At 41.4% G+C, this 22421-nt stretch overlaps 1 protein-coding gene across 1 annotated transcript in view; it reads right to left on the minus strand.

Annotated features, from left to right (window-relative positions):
* dnah2 (dynein, axonemal, heavy chain 2) overlaps positions 1-22421 on the minus strand; it is a 294787-nt gene that overhangs the window by 131405 nt on the left and 140961 nt on the right. Inside the window, exons 28-32 of the mRNA XM_062993580.1 lie at positions 9965-10145; positions 4784-4922; positions 1969-2186; positions 1535-1636; positions 1326-1451 (exon numbers count right to left, since the gene is read on the minus strand). Coding sequence (XP_062849650.1) covers positions 1326-1451; positions 1535-1636; positions 1969-2186; positions 4784-4922; positions 9965-10145 — 766 coding nt within the window. The remainder of the gene's footprint in view (positions 1-1325; positions 1452-1534; positions 1637-1968; positions 2187-4783; positions 4923-9964; positions 10146-22421) is intronic.

Below are 22421 nucleotides of genomic sequence, written 5' to 3' on the forward strand. Positions count from 1 at the left end.
TGGTACTTCCACAATTGTACAGTATTATTCAAACCAACAAAGCCCAGTTGGATGTTGCCAGTTGCAGTTCTTGTGAGAGATTACAGATTAAGTAAAATAAAAGTTCATGTCAGGCACAGTTAGAGTGCATAATGCAGCTACATCAATTTGCATTGAAATATCTACAACTGAGGTCAGAATTTTAAATACATTAATCACAAAGAAAATATGTCTTCTGAAAATATGACAAAATCTGTTGGGTCAAAAATATACACACAGCACAGCTAGCTCTTTTTACCTTAATTTAATGGCTTTAATAGTCATCAACAAGCCTTTGGCACAGCTCTGGTTGGATCTATGACTATTTTCTGGCATTGACTTCACTTTTTATTACCATTTACATATTTTTATTAAGGTTGAGGTTGGCACATTATGAGTGCCACTCCAAAACAACTGGCTTATATAATGTTTTTGATCATTGTCCTTTCTGAGATTGAACCTCATGGCTGTCGAGTTGTGCCGTACACTTTTTACAGTTTTAAATACTTGACAGTAGGTATAGTGTGTTTTTTCCTATATTATTTATGCATTTTCTCCCATTTTCTTCCCAATTTAGCGGAGTCAATTTGTCATCTGCTGATGGGGGATCCCTGATTGCAGTCGAGGTGGGTATATTGCTGCTCACGCCTCCTCCTACCCGCGAGCAGCCCTTTGCGAAACCCTTTTTCACTTATGCACTCTGCACAGGCGCCTCTGTATCTGCCAATCAGGGTCCTTACACAGCATTTGAAGACCCCACCCACGTAGTCCAGTCATCCCGCCTAGCAGAGACATGTCTGCTGCAGGCACTGCCAATTATGCCCGCCAGATGGCACCCAGCCGACCAGTGTCAACGTTGAGTTTCGAACCGAGGAGTTCAGAATCTCGGTGCTGATGTGCTAGCAACATTTGTTCGGAATGCTTTTTTTTCACCCCAGCATTTGTGAAGGATTTACAATACACTTTTTTTTAAACTTAGTACATCTAGAAATATTTTCCACCCTGCAAATTTTTGGTGTGTGTGTTGTGTTGACATGCAGTCCGACAAGAAAAAAAAATTACTAAAACCCAGGACATACATGTTTCTACTTTTACCTTCATCATCCATGTTTTACCTCTGTGGTAAGCATTTAAACCCTATAACAGACCTGGGAATTGTACGGCCCACAGCCATCCCCAACCGACCCACATGAGGTCAGTGGCAATTAAAAATCAGATGTAAATAAACGTACATCGCAGTTGCCCACCCCTGCCTTATAAGCTACTTTATTACATTCCTTAGGTATTTCATAACAGAGTTCCCTCACCTGTCCTGGCCAGTCTTTTACCCACTTGTCTCTTTTGGCGCTCATTTTTTTGAGAGCTATGCGGCAGTTCTTCAGACTGTCCTTGAGAGTCCAGCGCATGGTCCCTTCCACATCACACAACCAGGCCTACAAACAATTAAACAGCATGTCAAATCATCTTTATTAACCAGACCAAGAGTGTATTTTACATGCTTGCGTTTTACATTTACCTCTACTGGCCCCTCAAGAAGAACAGGATGAGAAAACTCCACAAACTCGCCATCGGCAGAGAACATGCCATTGGCTTCAGACTTAGAACTGGTGAGCCCCACCTACACTCGCAGATACACGTGCTGATTAGTTACTATACTATACTGTAGTACACATCACACTCTACTACACAGCTCAGACAGAACCTGATAACATAAAAATAAGTTTGATCTTGGGTACCAGCAAAATGCATAGATATCAGCATGGTCATGTGACCAAGACATTTTTTACCACTGGCTTTTCATTCACTTTTCCTTTTATAATGTCAGATTACTTATTATTTCACGTAATGGAAGTATCCTTTAAAATGTTGTCACCACATCTTAGAGTGAGACACGTGGTTAAGATTCCAGCTCCATTATCTCTTCACTACACTAAATGAATGACCTTGTACCTTGTTGATACGGAGGCTCTTGATGTTGTCAAAGCATTTTTTCAGGTGAGGCTGAACTGCATCTGGGTTGCGTGACTGTCCCAGTATTTCCAGCAAGTCGTCATTGGACAGGAAATAGAATCGTGGGAAGATTTGTCTCTTGGTCTCCAAGTACATGTCTAAAGATTTCTGAATCTCCTCCAGCTTACTGTTCATCTCAGACAGCTTCTCGGACAGACCTGGCACAACGAGAGGCAAGTTCACAGTATTAATTGCATTCTTTCTTAATATTTTTTGCAAGTTAAATTACACATGAAACAGCAACCATTTATGTTCTCAATCTGGGCTACAGGATTTTATATATACAGTATATTATATGCATACACATACACCGATCAGCCATAACATTAAAACCACCTCCTTGTTTCTACACTCACTGTCCACTTTATCAGCTCCACTTACCATACAGAAGCACTTTGTAGCTCTACAAATACTGACTGTAGTCCTACAGAGTAGGTATTATTTAGGTGGTGGATCATTCTCAGCACTGCAATGACACTGACATGGTGGTGGTGTGTTAGTGTGTGTTGTGCTGGTATGAGTGGATCAGACACAGCAGCGCTGCTGGAGTTTTTAAATACCTTGACCACTCACTGTCCACTCTATTAGACACTCCTACCTAGTTGGTCCACCTTGTAGATGTAAAGTCAGAGACGATCGCTCATCTATTGCTGCTGTTTTAGTTGGTCATGTTCGAGACCTTCATCAGTGGTCACAGGATGCTGCCCATGGGGCGCTGTTGGCTGGATATTTTTGGTTGGTGGACTATTCTCAGTCCAGCAGTGACAGTGAGGTTTTTAAAACTCCATCAGCGCTGCTGTGTCTGATCCACTCATACCAGCACAACACACACTAACACACCACCACCATGTCAGTGTCACTGCAGTGCTGAGAATGATCCACCACCCAAATAATACCTGCTCTGTAGTGGTCCTGTGGGGGTCCTGACCATTGAAGAACAGCATGAAAGGAGGCTAACAAAGCATGCAGAGAAACTAATGGACTACAGTCAGTAATTGTAGAACTACAAAGTGCTGCTATATAGTAAGTGGAGCTGATAAAATGGACAGTGAGTGTAGAAACAAGGAGGTGGCCATAATGTTATCTGATCGGTGTGTATATATATATATATATATATATATATATATATATATATATCAGGGGTTGGACAAAATAACTGAAACACCTGGTTTTAGACCACAATAATTTATTAGTATTGTGTAGGGCCTCCTTTTGCGGCCAATACAGCGTCAATTCGTCTTGGAAATGACATATACAAGTCCTGCACAGTGGTCAGAGGGATTTTAAGCCATTCTTCTTGCAGGATAGTGGCCAGGTCACTACGTGATGCTGGTGGAGGAAAACGTTTCCTGACTCGCTTCTCCAAAACACCCCAAAGTGGCTCAATAATATTTAGATCTGGTGACTGTGCAGGCCATGGGAGATGTTCAACTTCACTTTCATGTTCATCAAACCAATCTTTCACCAGTCTTGCTGTGTGTATTGGTGCATTGTCATCCTGATACACGGCACCGCCATTGGATGCACATGGTCCTCCAGAATGGTTCGGTAGTCCTTGGCAGTGACGCGCCCATCTAGCACAAGTATTGGGTCAAGGGAATGCCATGATATGGCAGCCCAAACCATCACTGATCCACCCCCATGCTTCACTCTGGGCATGCAACAGTCTGGGTGGTACGCTTCTTTGGGGCTTCTCCACACCGTAACTCTCCCGGATGTGGGGAAAACAGTAAAGGTGGACTCATCAGAGAACAATACATGTTTCACATTGTCCACAGCCCAAGATTTGCGCTCCTTGCACCATTGAAACCGACGTTTGGCATTGGCACGAGTGACCAAAGGTTTGGCTATAGCAGCCCGGCCGTGTATATTGACCCTGTGGAGCTCCCGACGGACAGTTCTGGTGGAAACAGGAGAGTTGAGGTGCACATTTAATTCTGCCGTGATTTGAGCAGCCGTGGTTTTATGTTTTTTGGATACAATCCGGGTTAGCACCCGAACATCCCTTTCAGACAGCTTCCTCTTGCGTCCACAGTTAATCCTGTTGGATGTGGTTTGTCCTTCTTGGTGGTATGCTGACATTACCCTGGATACCGTGGCTCTTGATACATCACAAAGACTTGCTGTCTTGGTCACAGATGCGCCAGCAAGACGTGCACCAACAATTTGTCCTCTTTTGAACTCTGGTATGTCACGCATAATGTTGTGTGCATTGCAATATTTTGAGCAAAACTGTGCTCTTACCCTGCTAATTGAACCTTCATACTCTGCTCTTACTGGTGCAATGTGCAATTAATGAAGATTGGCCACCAGACTGGTCCAATTTAGCCATGAAACCTCCCACACTAAAATGACAGGTGTTTCAGTTATTTTGTCCAACCCCTGTATATATATATACTGTATATAAATATTAAATATAAATATATATAAATATATTGTGTATATATTTCAGCCTGTATTGACCAACAGTATTGTTTGGCCTTGGTTACATATCCAGCAATAGGGTTTACCTTTAACATGTTATAGGTGTGCGGTAGTTCACGGGGCACTCCCTAATTTATTTGGACTTTTTCTTTCATTACATATCTGAAGCAAGATTAATTATTAATTAATAAAACAACTAATTATTTCAATGATTGTTATTGATTTAAGGGCTGCAATATCCCTCAAAGCCTACAATCCTTCTCCTGACAGCTGGTTGTGTATTTGCATTTTCCACTTTGACACCTGGCTTGGCTAAACCTCTAATTCCTACCTCGGTGGTGTGTTCCTCTCAGAGCATTCTTGTCTTTGTTTAGCCTGTCCATGATGGTCTTCCAGCTGGAGTTGATATTATCGAACTCGGCGGACTCACGCGGCAGCTGCTTACGAATGTCCTCCCCCAGAAAGATGTTCTATAAGAGAATTAAAGGGGGGAAGTAAATCACAGGTGTGTATACAGGGACACACACACAGGATATCTCATTTGACAGCCACTATGCACTCTCTTCATCAGAATAAAGGGAACAGATGGCGGTGCATGCCTACATGGCAAAATGTGTTTGTACAATCACGTGAGGGTGTGTATTTGTGTATGTGAATCACGCCGGAGGTACTGATGGTCATGGGTAATGCCGCGGTCCAAATCCGCTGGTCTGTGTCGGCAAATATGGGCCTTATTAAAGGAAATGAGGGAGCGCGATTCTACTGAATTCTGTACGAGTGAGCACATGGGTAATCAGTGAAGGTCTGTAGATGTGCAGATGTGTTTGTGAATGCTTGGTTAACCACTCAATCTCATTTACACCAAACAGTATGATGAGAAGTGTGAGAAAGTACCGCGTCACCTAAAAAATGCCTCACGTTTCAGGTGGAAAATGAATTCATGAGTTCATGCTGGAACAGAATCAATGAGTGCATTTATGTTTAGAGAGTCCTTTACATGTACTGTATACGATGTGAGCATAACATTGCATTACAGTAATTTGCATGTGCATAAGTGTTGAGTGATGCTGGGTGTTTACTGTGTCATTTTACTGCATCAAAATTTACATTTAAATGTAGAACATGTACATTTGAATGATGAAAAAATGGCAATGTTTTCCATAGAACGCTGATGGTCGCATATTTACATCAAAACACTTTTACTACTACTTTTAAATGGCTTGTAAAATGCACTTGTCAAAGCACTTTCTTTGCCGCTCCTTAAATGATCCACTGTGGCGGCTCCTAAAAATACAGGCGCCGTGAACTTCGATCACTCAGACGGCACTACATCAAGAACCGCCACTCAACAATACCTGATATAACCACATGGGTGAGGGATTACTTTGACAAACCTTTGTCAAGCACTACAATACAGAGTTACATGCACAAATGACACTTAAAACTTTACTGTGCAAAAAGGAAGCCTTATGTTAACCATGTCCAGAAGCGGCATCGACTTCTCTGGACTCGGAGGCATCTAGGATGGACCATCACACAATGGAAACGTGTATTGTGGTCAGATGAATCAGCATTCTATTGGAAAAAAATTGACGCTGTGTGCTCTGGACCAAAGACGGAAAGGACCATCCAGACTGTTATCAGCAACAAGTCCAAAAGCCAGGGTCTGTCATGGTATGGGGCTGTGTCAGTGCCCTTGGCAACTTCTGTGATGGCAGCATTAATGCAGAAAAGTACATTGGGATCTTAGAGCAACACATGCTGCCTTCAAGACGTCATCTTCTCCAGGGACGTCCATGCATTTATCAACAAGACAATGCAAAACCACATGCTGCACACATTACAAAGGCATGGCTGCGGAAGAACAGGGTACGGGTACTGGACTGACCTGCCTGCAGTCCTGACCTGTCCCCAGTAGAGAATGTGTGGAGAATTTTGAACCCGACCCCGTACTGCTGCACATCTTAAGACGTGTTTGCAGGAAGAATGAGACAAAATAAAAGCTGAAACACTAAATCACTTGGTATCCTCGGTGCCAAAACGTCTTTTAAGTGTGGTGAAAAGGAATGGCAACATTACAAAGTGGTAAATGCTTTTCTGTCCCAACTTTTTTTGGAATGTGTTACAGGCCTGAAATGCAGGGATGGATGTTTATTAATAAATGAAATGTTGAAAAGTTGAGCAGATAAAACATGAAATATCTCAAATTCATCCTGTCTGCAATCAAATAAAAGTCAAAGTAAATGTAAGAAACTGTGGTTTTTTATTATTATTTGCATTTTCCATGTTGTCCCAATTTTTTCTGATTTGGGGTTGTATTTCAAGAACAAATGGTATTACTACAGAATGGCAGTCTATTTGAATTTTTCAGTTATAACAACATCCACTCTTCTGGGAAGGCTTCTCACAAGACTTTATAGTATGTGTGTGGAAATCTGTGCCAATTCCGTCAATAGCTGGGCACTGAAGTTGGTCAAGAAAGCCTCAATTGATGTTGTAGTTGATTCCAAAGCTATTCAGTGGGGCTGAGGTCAGAGCTCTGTGCAGGCCACTGGAGTTTCTTAAAACTGGAAGTATTTATGGCTAAAACACATAAATTCAAATATTAGAAGGGTGTCACAATAATTTTGTCCATGAAGTGTATTTAAATACAATGTGCCTATTGTTCCTACACCTAGATGCATGTGTGCAACTAGCAAGAATGCCTTATGGCCTGTGATGTGGCACAAGGTTTAAAACCAGTGCATACGATTATTACATCAAGTACATTTCCAGCATTCAGCAGATGATCATATTTAGAGCGACTTACAGAATTGCTTTGTAGTTTCCTCAGTAAACATGTACTTACTCAGTCTAAGTCTAATAGTAAATTTAACCAAATATGGAATCTGATGCCTGCAACCCACTCAAAAAAGTTGAGACAAGGTAAAAAGAAACGTGAAAAATGCAACAGTACGGCTCTATAGACAGAAGAATGGAAATTGTAGAAGGATAAGTTCTAGGTGCTAGTAGGGCTGGGCGGTATATCGCGAATATCGATATATTGGATATTACTTTTTACACGTTGTTAAAAATGGCCATATTCGATATATCGAGTATGTCTAGGATACACAGGTTACCATTCAGAACATTTAAAACAGAACACAAGCGCTGCGCATAACGCTTTCTGTAGCGCATGCACACACATGTAAACTGAATCACTGAGTCAAGTCAGAAACGACTCTTTTCAAACTAATTATTCATTGGAATCGAATCAGGGAGCTGTGCTCTTATCTATGGTTAAGATTCATTCGTTTTGCTCACACAATTGAATCAGTTCATTTGTGAAAGGGATTCATTCGTGGGTCAAGCCTCGATAAACAGCTGTATAAACCAATCAGAGCTTCCGAATTCAGATTTTGGGTGGAATTTCAATCTCTCCCTTGATTGGTTTCAGCTTTTTACCTTATAGGAGGATAAACACAAATGAAAATGTATTGATATATTCTGGAAATATTCTGGAAACATATAAGGTGGCCTTCAAGAAGAAAAACAAGGTGATTATTATCCCTAATGGAACAACACGCAGGTACGCAGCGGTTATGATTTTATGCTGCTGTGTGGTTGATATGGGTGGTAGTAAAGCATTATTAAATATTAAACTTTTTCAGGATTTTTTTGATGCTCATTTATTTGAAGTAAAATGGACAGCATAAATGTAATTGTGAGATATAAATATTGTCAATATGAATACAAATACAGCCTGTAATAATACAAAATAAAAAACAATGTAATTCAGTCAGAATTGATCAGAACTACAGTGTTTTGTGTTTTTAAGATAACTTGTAAACCAAATAAGCTAAAATACGGGCAGTGCTCTGCTACTGTACTTTACGTTTACAGTATATCGTATCATATATCGCCACTTCTCAAAAGCATATCAAGATATTAGTTTTTTAGTCATATCGCACAGCCCTAGGTGCTAGTATACAGAGGAGCCTTGATCCTCATCTTTCTGAAGTCTGAGGTAATCTTTCTTTAAGGTAGGTCAGGGCTGGTCTACTTTGGGCTTTTACACAAGAATCATGGTTTTGAATTGAATGCAGACAGCTAAAAAGCCAGTAAACAGAGTACAGCACTATGGTAATAAATCCCACACAATACAAGTTAAACTACAAAAAATCAGGTGCTGGACTGTCTCGTCTGGATCGATTATGCCTTTATATAATCAGACAGGAAGTTGTATTCTGAGAACAAATGTGTATGCATAAGATAGATTTAATAAAGAAATTCAGACATTCAGACTGCACATATAACTCTGAACTTCAGTGCAGATTGGACAAGTAAAAGTGGTGGGTATGAGAGCGGGGCAGAGATTGCTCGAAACACAAGTCAGTCTCTTTTTGGAATTTGAAATTCAACCCTAAACACTTCTTCTCTGTGCAACATCCACTCTACACCTAAGCTGGCTTACATTTATTGTGCTTCATGCTGTTTTGTGCTTAACAAGATCCACAACACTTCACACATTCCATTCCTTCAGCTTGATCCCATCCTATTTTCTACTGCTCATACAGTTTTACACTTACAAGGTTGCCAGATTTTTACTAACCAATGCACCAGATGCAAAACACTTAAAGGATGACCTGATGAGGGCTGGGACAAATATGCTGGTGGTTGGACTCCACAACACACGCCACTCTTGACCAAGATGCACAGGTTGCCAGATTTTTCGTAACCAATGCACCAGATTTTTATAAATTTTACAGTAATTTACTGAACTATAGTAATTTCTACATAGGCCATACAAAAATACAAGGTTGCCAGATTTGTCCTAACCAATGCACCCACTTATGTTTTTACAGACTGTATAACTTTTACAGTAATTTACTGAACTATAGTAATTTCTATATAGGCCATACAAAAATACAAGGTTGCCAGATCTTTCCTAAATAAAGCACCACTTTTATGTTTTTACAGATTTTATAACTTCTTTAGTAATTTACTAAACTATAGTAATTAGTACATAATCCATACAAAAATACAAGGTTGCCAGATTTTTGCCTAACTAATGCACCAATTTTATGTTTTTTACAGATTTTATAACTTTTATAATAATTTACTGAACTATAGTAATTTCCACACAGGCCATAAAAATACAAAGTTGCCAGATTTTTCCTAGCCAATGCAGCCACTTTTATGTTTTACAGATTGTATAACTTTTATAGTAATTTACTGAACTATAGTAATTAGTACATAATCCATACAAAAATACAAGGTTGCCAGATTTTTCCTAACCAATACACCACTTTTATGTTTTTACAGATTTTATAACTTTTATAGTAATTTACTGAACTGTAGTAATTTCTACATAGGCCATACAAAAATACAAGGTCGTGTAACCCTGTAATGTATGATTAAAGGACAACAAAATGTAATGTAACCCTGTAATGTAAACATACATATAAGTTTGCTAGCTTATAAAAACCCTGTCTAAGCTTATGCACATGTTATGTTTTTTGTGTGTAATTACCTCCAGGTACATCCACTGTCTCTGAACAGTCAGGATCATCTCTATGACCTCTAGTATCAGGGACAGGCAGCGCTCCCAGTGGTCCACCTCTTTCTCAAAAGCCCTGACAAAGCGTGAGGCTTTCATAGTGGACAAAGCGACCTGGTTATCCTCCAGAGCCTGGAACACCTCTTCTGTTCCTCTAAACACAATAAACACACACACACACGAGCATTATTAAATGTTATCTCTTGATCTGTAGGAACACAAAACAGTGATTGAAGCAGGACGTCACTAGATTTTTTTTCCATTTTCTAGCCTAATCTTAAACTCTCTCTCCCACTCTTTTGGATTGACCATTACACAGTTTCCACTTTTCCACTATTATGGTCAGAAGAATCACTGTTTCAGATCTTTTTTTGGAAGAAATGGACACTGTGTGCTCTAGACCAAAGATGAAAAGGACCATCCAGGTATTAACGTCTTCATTGTTCTTATGAGATTGCTAAGGCCCCTGGACGAAACTTTGGGTTTGTTGTTACTGCAAAACACTTAAAGGATGACCTGATGAGGGCTGGGACAAATATGCTGGTGGCTGGACTCCACAACACACACCACTCTTGATCAAGATGCACAGGATGGGTCAACTAAAATACGCCAGAAGGAATTTAAATAAGCCTGTAGAGTTCTGGGACACAGTTGGATGGAGTGATGAATCAAAACTGCAACTGTTTGGCCAGATGGATCAGCGGTTTGTCTGGCTTATGACCAGAAAAATATAATCCCAAAGGTCAAGCATGCAGGTGGGTCAGTGATGTGGGGATGCTTTCGTGATGCAGGAACTGGCAACCTTGACTGTGTGACTGGCATCATGAATTCACAGAAATAGCAAGGTATTTTGAGGGGGAATGTTAACCTTGATGATAACTGACTTGATGACTTTCCAATGATCCCAAGCACACTTAATAGTGGGATTTAAAGAAAATAGTTGCCGCATAAAAGCCGTCAAAACTCACTGAGCTGGAAGCTCTTGCATTAAACAAAATGAGCAAAGATTACGCAAGAGAGGAGTCAGGAGCTTGTTAGCACTTACCAAGATCACTTATTTGTGCTTAACAGGGCAAAAGGAGCTTTCACCAAGCACTAATAGTGCACATGGATACTTGTCATAAGAAATATATGCTTTTTTTATTTCAACTTAAAATGACGTTACTTGCTCCACAACATCAGGAAGATTCGGCCATTTCTCTCCATGGAAACCACTCAGTCTTGTCCAGTCACTTGTAATCTCATGGCTGGACTACTGCAACTACATCCTGGCAGGAGCTCCCATGTCCACTATTAAACCCTTGCAGCTCATTCAAAATGCAGCTGCCCATCTGGTTTTTAACCAACCTAAACACTGCCACATCACCCCACTGCTGCGTTCTCTTCACTGGCTTCCTGTAGCTGCACGCATTCAGTTTAAAACACTGATGCTCACCTACAAAGCCAAAAATGGACCAGCCCCAAGCTACCTTTGTGGTCTAATCAAACCCCGCTCTGTATCATGCAACCTCTGAGCCACTAGTTTCGCTCGACTTGATCCTCCACCCAGAACTAGAGGAAGACGAGCATCAAGTCTCTTCTCTGTACTTGCACCCAAGTGGTGGAACGAACTTCCTCTGTCTGTCCGAACATCTGAGTCGCTGTCTTCAAAAGACGATTAAAACACCACCTCTTTACTAAGCACTTAAGCTGACATGTACTCACTTATGTACTAATGCACTTATTCTTATTCATATCTTGCAAAAAAAACCAACTTTGGTTCTAACAGGGTTTCAGCAGATTGTTCTTGGACTGTTGTCTACTTGAACTAGAGTATGGTAATGTTTACTATGGAAGCACTTCTGTAAGTCGCTCTGGATAAGAGCGTCAGCTAAATGCCGAAAATGTAAATGCTCTAAATTGTTTGTATGCATCAATAAATATTCTCTCTCACAAACCCCATTTACGTTAAAGTACAAAGAAAAGATTCCCAATGTGCTTCACTGACCAGCTTTTGTAAATATAGCATGTCTGAAATCTAAATAAATGTAGAATTTGATGACTGCAACACACTTAAAAAATCTGGGACAGAGGCATGTCCACCACTGTCTTACTATCACCTTTCTTATTAATTACACTCCCCCCCCATTTTCCTCCCAATCTAGTCGTATCCAATTACCCAATTGCATTACGCTTCCTCTCTGCTGATGCTGATCTCCACTCCTGACTGAGGAGAGCAAACTGACACACGCCCCCTCCGACACGTGCAGTAGCCGACTGCGTCTTTTCACCTGCACAAGGCGAGTTCATATGCGGATCGGCTTTGTATGCGGAGAGCCACACCCTGATCAAACCATTATTCCTCGACTCCTTCCTGTGCAGGCGCCATCAACCAGCCAGCAGAGGTCGTAATTGCATCAGTTTTTAGGTCCCTATCCGGCCAGCCACCCTGTATAAACAACAGCCAATCATTATTCATGTAGCCGCCCAGCCCAGCTGGAGGGCAGAGCTGAGTTTCAAACTTCTTACCATGTTTTACTGCTGAGCCACCTGAGCAGCATTAATTACACTTTTTAACAGTTTGGAAACTATACTGGCAGTTATGCAAGTGAAATTCATGCTTAAACCAAGATTTCATGAACAGTGGTGACCACCGTCTGATTTTGCTCTTGATAATGCACCAGATATTTTCAATGGAAGACATCTGGACTGCAGGCAGGCCAGTGAAGCACACGCACTCAGTGTGTACAAAGCCAAAGTGTTTTAGCATGTGCAAAATGAAACCTGGAAATGTCTTGCTTTAAAGGCGGAAAAGTTGTACATGTTCAATGCCCTTTTGCCATTTCTGTAATTTTAAAGGAAAACAAATACCTGCTCTTAGTCTCCTAATGTAAGTGTGTTTAAAATATTTTGTACAAAGCCACTCTGTTTTAGCATGTGTGAAATATGGGCTGGAATTGTCCTGCTTAACAAGCAGTCATACATGTTCAATGCCCTTTTGAATTTTCTGCAATTTTAAGGGAAACAAATAACTGCTCTTAGTCTTAGTCTGCTCTTCATTATGCACCAGAGATGTTTAATGGGAAACAGATCTGGACTGCAGGCAGGCCAGTGATGCACACGCACTCAGTGTGTACAAAGCCACCCTGTTTTAGCATGTGCAAAATGAAACCTGGAATTGTCTTGCTTTAAAAGTGGAACAGTTGTATTCTCCAGGCCACCGAAAGAGGAAGGGTCCCTGCTGAGTCTGGTTCCTTTTAGGGTTTCTTCCTGTATTTTAGGGGAGTTTTTCCTTGCCACTGTCACCCTTGGCTTGCTCAACAGGGGTTTTTGGTCTGGATTCTGTAAAGTTACTTTGAGACAATGAACACTGTAAAAGGCGCTATATAAATAAATTTTGATTGACTTGACTTGTTCAATGCCCTTTACATTTTCTGTGATTGAGGGATACAAATAACTGCTCTTAGTCTTCCAATGTATATGTGTTTGAAATATTTTTTCTCACCCCATAGTGCTGAGTAATTTGCTGACATTAATGTTAATAATAACAATCACATGCTACAGATTTAAAAAAGGTTGAAGCATTGCTTTAATAAGCGCCCACCACGGACATAAACCCATGCTGGCACGCACGTTTATTTCTGTCTTTACCATGCCGTCGTTTCTTTTCCGCCGAGGCACTGAAGCAGCAGGAAAGATGCAGCAAACAAAAGAAAGGACAAAGTGAACAGCATTTGGCCCTCGACCCCCTTCTAAGTGTACTGTGTTACCATGGCAGCAGCCTCACGTCGCAGCAACAGTCTCCATGCCAACAGCAAATCCCAGCAACGGTGAAAGGACGAGACGCTGCTGTTGGCACCTGGCGCACATCTGCACGTGCTCTATACCTTTCATTCACACTTAGATTCACATATGATCAATATTCACTATTTAATTCCCAGAAAACTCTCTCTCCCCAGCTTTCCGAACAACACCCGGGTATATCAAAGCCACAGGTGCATGAGCTGATGTCCCTTTAATCCCTCTTTCACCTCTCTCTGATCCAAAACACTTTTCTTTACTGTACTAGCAGTTTATCTATGCATGGCATGGGTTCTAGATAAAAAAAGGTCAAAAGTCTAAAGGGTTCCCATTTACTTTTAAGTGTAACAGAATTAAAATGACAAATATCTGTTAGCTGTTTTTTTTATTGCATTTTGTCCCTTTTTCTTTTGATTTTTAGCGCATCCAATTTTTACCCAATTGCATTATGCTTCCTCTCTACTGGTGCTGATGCCCGCCCCTGACTGAGAAGAGCGAGACTGTCACACGCCCCCTCCGACACGTGTGCAGTAGCCGACTGCATCTTTTCACCTGCATGAGGCGAGTTCATTTGCCAATCAGCTTTGTGCACAGAGAGCCACACCCTGATCAGAATTATTCCTCAACAATGTGCAGACGCCACCAACCAGCCAGCAGAGGTTGTAATTCGCTCAGTTATGAGGAGTTCCTATCCGGCTTCATCCTACCCTGTGAACAATCGTTGTTCATGCAGCCACCCAGCCGGATGGCAGAGCTGAGATTCAATACGATGTATTCAAAATCCCAGCTCCGGTGTGCTAGCGTGTTTTACCTCTGCGCCACCTGAGCACTATCCTTTTTATCTCTAAAGGAAAATATCAATGTTACTTTAAATTAGGGAGAAACCGATTATCTATCTGTCTGCATTTCAATGTTTTTTTTTTTTGTTTGGCTTTGTTTATTACCGGATGTGTAAAGGGTGGCATGGTGCCACAGTGGGGAGCACTGTCTCCTCAAAACAAGTAGGGCCTAGGTTCAATTCCCTGGCCGAGTGGCCATGATTTTTTTTTTTTTTTTTTTAAGGTTTGCATGTTCTCCCTGTGTCCACATGGGTTTCCTCAGGGTGCTCCGGTTTCCTCCGACAAGTCCAAAGACATCCAGCCAGTCACAAGTATATATGTGTGTGCGACTGCCCTGTGATGGACTGGCAACCTGTCCAGGGTGTTTCTTGCATTTGGCACTTAATCAGAACCACAGCAACCCTGACCAGGATAAAGCAATAGTAAAACAGACAATGAATGAATGAATGGTTATGTAAATATTTGCCATTTCCCCTACTCTTCCCTCACTAGTCATTTCTTATAGGGACGTACCACATAAGGAGAGTCATGCTATGCTTTCAGTGAATCATCCACCACTCGTGTAGATGCCTCATGGCACCAGCCATGCATTGTGGAACACCCTCGACCTCCCTCATGCATTGCCTGGTAACATTTTTCCTCAGAGTTACATCAGATCTACAGTTTATGAAGAAAAGTATTGGTCCACCCCTTCTAATGACTGAATTCATGTCTTTCAGACACAACAATATGCCCCTGTGCACAAAGCCATTTCCATAAAGACATGAAGCAAAGCTTAGTATAAAGAAACTCCAGTGACCTAAAGTTTTCTTGACCAACAAATGCTTTTCAGACTGAATAGGCACAAATTCCCACACATATACTTCAAAACCTTGAGAAAAGCTCTCTTAATTGTTTATTTATTGAATTTTTTACACACTTTGGTTACATTAATGACTGGACAGGTAGTTACTGGCTACACAACATTCATCAGTTCACAAGTTTAATGTCAAACACAGTCATGGACAATTTTGTATCTCTAGTTCACCTCACTTGCATGTCTTTGGACTGTGGGAGGAAACCGGAGCTCCCGGAGGAAACCCACGCAGACACGGGGAGAACATGCAAACTCTACACAGAAAGGACCTGTATCTCTCCACCTGGGAATCAAACCCAGGACCTTCTTGCTGTGAGACGACAGTGCTACCAACCGAGCCGCCGCAATGTCTATAAAGAGATGAAAAACATCTTGGTATAAAGAAACCCAAGTGACCTACACAGAGCCCTGACCTCAGCCCTAGCAACAGCTTTGGAACGAACCGGAACATCAGTTGAAGCTTTCTTGACCGATATCAGTGCCCAGCCATACAAATGCTCTTTTGACTGAATGGGCACAAATCCCCACAGACACGCATTGGCAATGTTTATGTACTATTTGGGACAATTCAAAGTAGCCAGTTCATCTGGCATGTCTTGGGAGGTGAAAGAAAACAGGACTACCCAAAGAGTGACATGCAAGATTTGAATATTGGAAACAAGAGTTGTGCGACACCCACACTGCCAGCTGTTCCCAGCTGCACTCCATAATGCACATGCTCATTTGAGCACTGCTTCTATGACACGGCTTCTGGTCTTTGAATAAAAATGACAAATCAGGGGCATGTTGTTCTGCTCATCTTCACCCACATGAGAAGAGCCACTGCTGTTCTGACTTTTGTCTGCAAATTTGGTTAAAAAGCTACTTTTCACTAATAGCAGAGGAAATGCATTTAACCTTCATCTGGACGGAACTGAAGTAGCTGCATTCATTCTCTTTTCTAAATAGGCACACTTAATTACCTCCCACACTCTTGTAAGCAATGCAGAAAAAAACAGGCAATGTGGTATGGGTAAGTGCTTCAGTATTTCACAGACACAAAAGAGGCTGATAGAGACGTAGATTAAATAGACGCTCACACACACGCTCTAAAGGGTCATGGTTCACTGTGCATGTGCATGCTTGAAAAAACATATAGGAGTTAATGTGTGAGTGTGTGTCACCTTGCAATGGATTGGCACCCAGCCCAGTGTGTGCTCCTGGTTTGCACCCAGTGTTTCAGGATGGCGTCAAACCTACTGCCAACCTGGCCAGGATGATCGGTTAATAATAACAACTAAACAAATTTACAAAAAAGTCGTAAGTGTCACATTTCAAAGTTATAAAAGAAACATCTGACAATAAGGTGTGTCAGTCATGTAGTCACATATAAAACAGCAGCACATGGAGCTTCCAAGTGTAAGTTTGTCCATGACATTGTGTGATGTGTTAATTCTACTGACATACACTACATTGCCAAACATCCCAACATCCCATTCTTAATCCATATTGGGTTTCATATGATGTCGGCCCACCCTTTGCAGCTACAACAGCTTCAACTCTCCTGGGAAGGCTTTCCACAAGGTTTAGGAGTGTGTTTATGGGAATTTTTGACCATTCTTCCAGAAGCGCATTAGTGAGGTCAGACACTGATGTTGGACGAGAAGGTCTGGCTCGCAGTCTCCGCTCTAATTCATCCCAAAGGTGTTCTGTCGGGTTGAGGTCAGGACTCTGTGCAGGCCAGTCAAGTTCTTCCACACCAAACTCGCTCATCCATGTCTTTATGGACCTTGCTTTGTGCACTGGTGCGAAGTCATGTTGGAACAGGAAGGTACCATCCCCAAACTGTTCCCACAAGTTGGGAGCATGAAATTGTCCAAAATCTCTTTGTATGCTGAAGCATTAAGAGTTTCTTTCACTGGAACTAAGGGGCCGAGCCCAACTCCTGAAAAACCACCCCACACCATAATCCCCCCTCCACCAAACTTTACACTTGGCACAATGCAGTCAGACAAGTACCGTTCCAGACTCGTCCATCGGATTGCCAGACGGAGATGCGTGATTCGTCACTCCAGAGAACACGTCTCTACCGCTTTAGAGTCCAGTGGCGGCGTGCTTTACACCACTGCATCCAACGCTTTGCATTGCGCTTGTTGATGTAAGGCTTGGATGCAGCTGCTCGGCCATGGAAACCCATTCCATGAAGCTCTACGCACTGTTCTTGAGCTAATCTGAAGGCCACATGAAGTTTGGAGGTCTGTAGCGATTGACTCTGCAGAAAGTTGGCGACCTCTGAGCACTATGCGCCTCAGCGTCCGCTGACCCCGCTCTGTCATTTTATGTGGCCTACCACTTCGTGGCTGAGTTGCTGTCGTTCCCAATCGATTTCACTTTGTTATAATACCACTGATATTTGACTGTGGAATATTTAGTAGCGAGGAAATTTCACGACTGGACTTGATGAACAAGTGGCATCCTATCACGGTACCACGCTGGAATTCCCTGAGCTCCTGAGAGCGACCGTTCAGAAATAGTAAAAACCTCTTCGTTTTTCTGAGAGTTTTGATAGTGTTTCTAAGAGGTCTTCAGTATTTCTGAAAGGTTTTATAGTCTATCAGAAATACTGTGAAACCTTCCAGAAACACCATCATATATTTAAAAAATACCTTCAAACATCTCACATACACCTTCAAACTTTCAGATAGTGTCTAAACTCTCAGAAAACCTTCACACTTCTCAGATATATGGGGATATATGGGCAGTTGTAGCCTAGTGGTTAAGGTACTGGACTAGTAATCAGAAGGTCGCTGGTTCAAGCCACACCACTGCCAGGTTGCCACTTTTGGGTCCTTGAGCAAGGCCCTTAACCCTCAATTGCTTGGACTGTATACTGTCACAGTACTGTAAGTCGCTTGAGATAAAGGCGTCTGCTAAAATGGCAAAAATGTAAATGTAAAGATATACCCTTCAAACATCTTACACATAGTATTAGATAATGTAAATATGAAACCTCTCAGATCTACTTTTAAAACCTCTCATATCCTATTACATTTATTAAATGTGGGCTTGGGTGTTACTACAGGAGTCTAATACAGTAGTTCACCACTGCAGAATGATGAGCTCTCAAGCTTGAATCTCAGCAGTACTACTCATCTGGCTGGCTGTATCTGAAGGAGGGCAGGTTGGATGGCTGTCGCTGCGATGTGCGATCACCGGGACTGGTCAAAGGGGAAGGGGGTTTACATAGGGCATAGTGTGACAAGAAGTAAACATAACTGCATACATGCCAGGGAAAGGTGCACCAGAGACAGAGATTGCCAGAACAGTGGTGATGTAAGCAGCAGAAAAATTACTGCAGAGAAAAATGATACTAATGAAACAATGACTAAAGGCTTGACGGCATGTTTAAAGAAAAACACTGGGTGACACTGTGCCAATCAGTACGTACCACGTCTATTTCATTCTGTTAACATCCAAACTCCCTTAGTCAAACACACATATATCAGCTGAAATTCTCTTTATCTTAAAAGCAAACTTAGTGGTACAGTTCCCTCAAGATGTCCTTTTAAACAATTAAAATGATCTATGTTGAATAATCCATTATTTAGTGTTTATGCTCAAGACAATACTAAAAAACATTAGCACATACCTATTCTCAAAAGAAATACCTCAATCTATAATTACATATATAGCCGTTACTCTGGATTTTAGCTGGTGATCATAACAATGTAACTCGACTGTGTATACACCGGTGTATACACCGATCAGCCATAACATTAATACCGCCTCCTTGTTTCTACACCTGTTGTCCATTTTATCAGCTCCACTTACCATATAGAAGCACTTTGTAGTTCTACAATTACTGACTGTAGTCCATCTGTTTCTCTACATACTTTTTAAACCTCCTTTTACTCTGTTCTTCAATGGTCAGGACCACTACAGAGCAGGTATTATTTAGGTGGTGGGTCATTCTCAGCACTGCAGTGACACTGACATGGTGGTGGTGTGTTAGTGTGTGTTGTGCTGGTATGAGTGGATCAGACACAGCAGCACTGATGGAGTTTTTAAATACCTCATTGTCACTGCTGGACTGAGAATAGTCCACCAACCAAAAATATTTAGCCAACAGCGCCCCGTGGGCAACGTCTTGTGACCATGATGAAAATCTAGAAGATGACCAACTCAAACAGCAACAATAGATGAGCGATCGTCTCTGACTTTACATCTACAAGGTGGACCAACTAGGTAGGAGTGTCTAATAAAGTGGACACGGTATTTAAAAACTCCAGCAGCGCTGCTGTGTCTGATCCACTCATACCAGCACAACACACACTAACACCAGTTAGTGGCCAGTGATAGCTTGGTGGTTAAGGTACTGGACTAGTAAGCAGAAGGTTGCCGGTTCAAGCCCCGCCACTGTTGGGTCCCTGAGCAAGGCCCTTAACCCTCAATTGCTCATTGTGTAAGTCGCTTTGGATAAAAGCGTCTGCTAAATGCTGAAAATGTAAATGTAAACACACCACCACCATGTCAGTGTTACTGCAGTGCTGAGAATCATCCACCACCTAAATAGTACCTGCTCTGTAGTGGTCCTGTGGTGGATCCTGACCATTGAAGAACAGAGTAAAAGGAGGGTAAAAAAGTATGTAGAGAAACTGTTGGACTACAGTCAGTAATTGTAGAACTACAAAGTGCTTCTATAAAATAAGTGGAGCTGATAAAATGGACAGTGAGTGTAGAAACAAGGAGGTGGTTTTAATGTTATGGCTGATCGGTGTATATTCAAAATTCCTTCCAAAAAATAACCCACATACATGTTTAATCTGTTTAATTCATAGCCAAACATTTTGGAACGTACACTCCATTGCAAATATAATTATTTAAGCCCAAAATGGCAAAAGAATGAACTTTTAATGGTTGTATTAGCAAATCAGCAGCATAACATTAAGCAAAAAAATTGTTGAAATTAAAGGGAAAAAAAACTTCCATATTTATTAGTTACTTTATCTAACTTGCCAGTACCAGAATCTATTAAGGCTCCCAAACACAGTCAGTGTCGTTAAAGACACCTCTCCACAGCACAATACAACTTAAACTGATATTTACTAATCCACACAACTCCGTTAAACCAATCTCAATAAAGTTTTTTTACTCCAACAAGAAATTCTGTCTATGATGTTTTTACTTAGACAACAACAGCTTTTTAACATTTCTTCTAAGCAGAAACCTGCATACGACAACCTTCTGATCATTTTTGTTCTTAAAAGAGTCTTGTTCTCAAAGGTCTTGGATTCCTCTTACAGGTCCTAGCTGTCTTTGAGAACTTTGAATTTCTGACATCAGTCATCTCTGCGTGAAGTGGCTTTGGGGCTTCCAGATCTCTTCTTTCTGACACAGGATTTTTGTGAAACTTTATTTTTTATATCAGACATGAATTATCACAATTGTACTTTTGTGTACAAGGAGACTATATGAATAATTTCCATATTTTTTGCTGAATAATTCAGTGTAGGCACTGGGGTGGTGTGGCGGTAAATTTCAGTAGCCCACTAATGCTGGGATTTAGGGTTTGAATCACTAGTGGTGCTGTGAGGCCCTGTGATAGATTAGGGTCCTGTCTGTAGTCCTGTACTACATTGTGCCCAGTGAATCTGAGTAAACCAAACCCACTGCAATACTAGCCAAGATAAAAAGGTGGTGAAAATAAAATGAAATTCAGTGTATTTCTTCAAATCTTGCTATATGCTGTAAATGTATATAATATACTGACTAATTATTTATTATTATTTATTTATTAGGATTTTAACTTTGGTTACATTCATGACAGAACAGATAGTTACCGGTTACGCAAGATTCATCATGTCTTTGGACTGTGAGAGGAAACCGGAGCTCCCGGAGGAAATCAACACAGACACGGAAAGAACACGCAAACTCCACACAGAAAGGACCCGGACCGCCCCACCTGGGGATCGAACCCAGGACCTTCTTGCTGTGAGCTGACAGTGCTACTCACTCATTTACTGTTAAAGACCATTAAAAGCTTACATTTTTTTGCTTTACCAACTTTCCATGCATGGGTAGCTCAGCAGTTAAGGTACTGGACTGGACTTGTAAGGTACTGGACTAGTAATCACAAGGTTGCCAGTTTAACCCCCACCTTTGCCATGTTGCCATTGTTGGGCCCCTGTGTGATGCCCTTGACCCTCAATGGCTCAAACTGTGTTTGTAGTAAATCAACTAAATGATGGTTGGAAAAGAAAATTTGTGTTTGGCCAGTAATAGCTCAGTGGTTAAAATACTGGGCTAATAATCAAAAGGTTGCAGGTTCAAGTTCTGCCACTACCAAGTTGCTACTGTTGGGCCCCTGAGCAAGGCCATTAACCCTCAGTTGCTCAAACAGTATTCAGTCACAACTGGAAGTCGCTTTGGATGAAAGCATGTGCTAAATGTATTTATTTATTAGGATTTTAATGTCATGTTTTACACACTTTGGTTACATTCATGACAGGACAGGTAGTTACTGGTTCCACAAGATTTACAGTTCAAGTTTAATGTCAAACACAGTCATGGACAATTTTGTCTCTCCAATTCACCTCACTTGCATGTCTTTGGACTGTGGGAGGAAACCCTCAATTGCTTAGACAATATACTGTCACAGTACTGTAAGGCACTTTGGATAAAAGGACAGTGGTAGCCTAGTGGGTAGAGCTTTGGGCTATTAACTGAAAGGTTGAGAGTTCGAATCCCAGCTCTGCCATGCAGCCACTGTTGGGCCCTTGAGCAAGGCCCTTAACCCTCTCTGCTTCAGGGGCACCGTACGATGGCTGACCCTGCACTCAAGAAAATGTCGTTGTACTTTATGTCTGTATATATATATATGACAAATAAAGTAATTCTATTCTCTTCTCTATTCTCTAAAAGTGTCTGCTATATGCTGAAAATGTCAATGTAAGTCTTGCCACAGCCAAGCTGCTAC

This window comes from Trichomycterus rosablanca, chromosome 4 (genome assembly GCF_030014385.1).
Source record: "Trichomycterus rosablanca isolate fTriRos1 chromosome 4, fTriRos1.hap1, whole genome shotgun sequence".
In the NCBI taxonomy this organism is placed as follows: domain Eukaryota; kingdom Metazoa; phylum Chordata; class Actinopteri; order Siluriformes; family Trichomycteridae; genus Trichomycterus; species Trichomycterus rosablanca.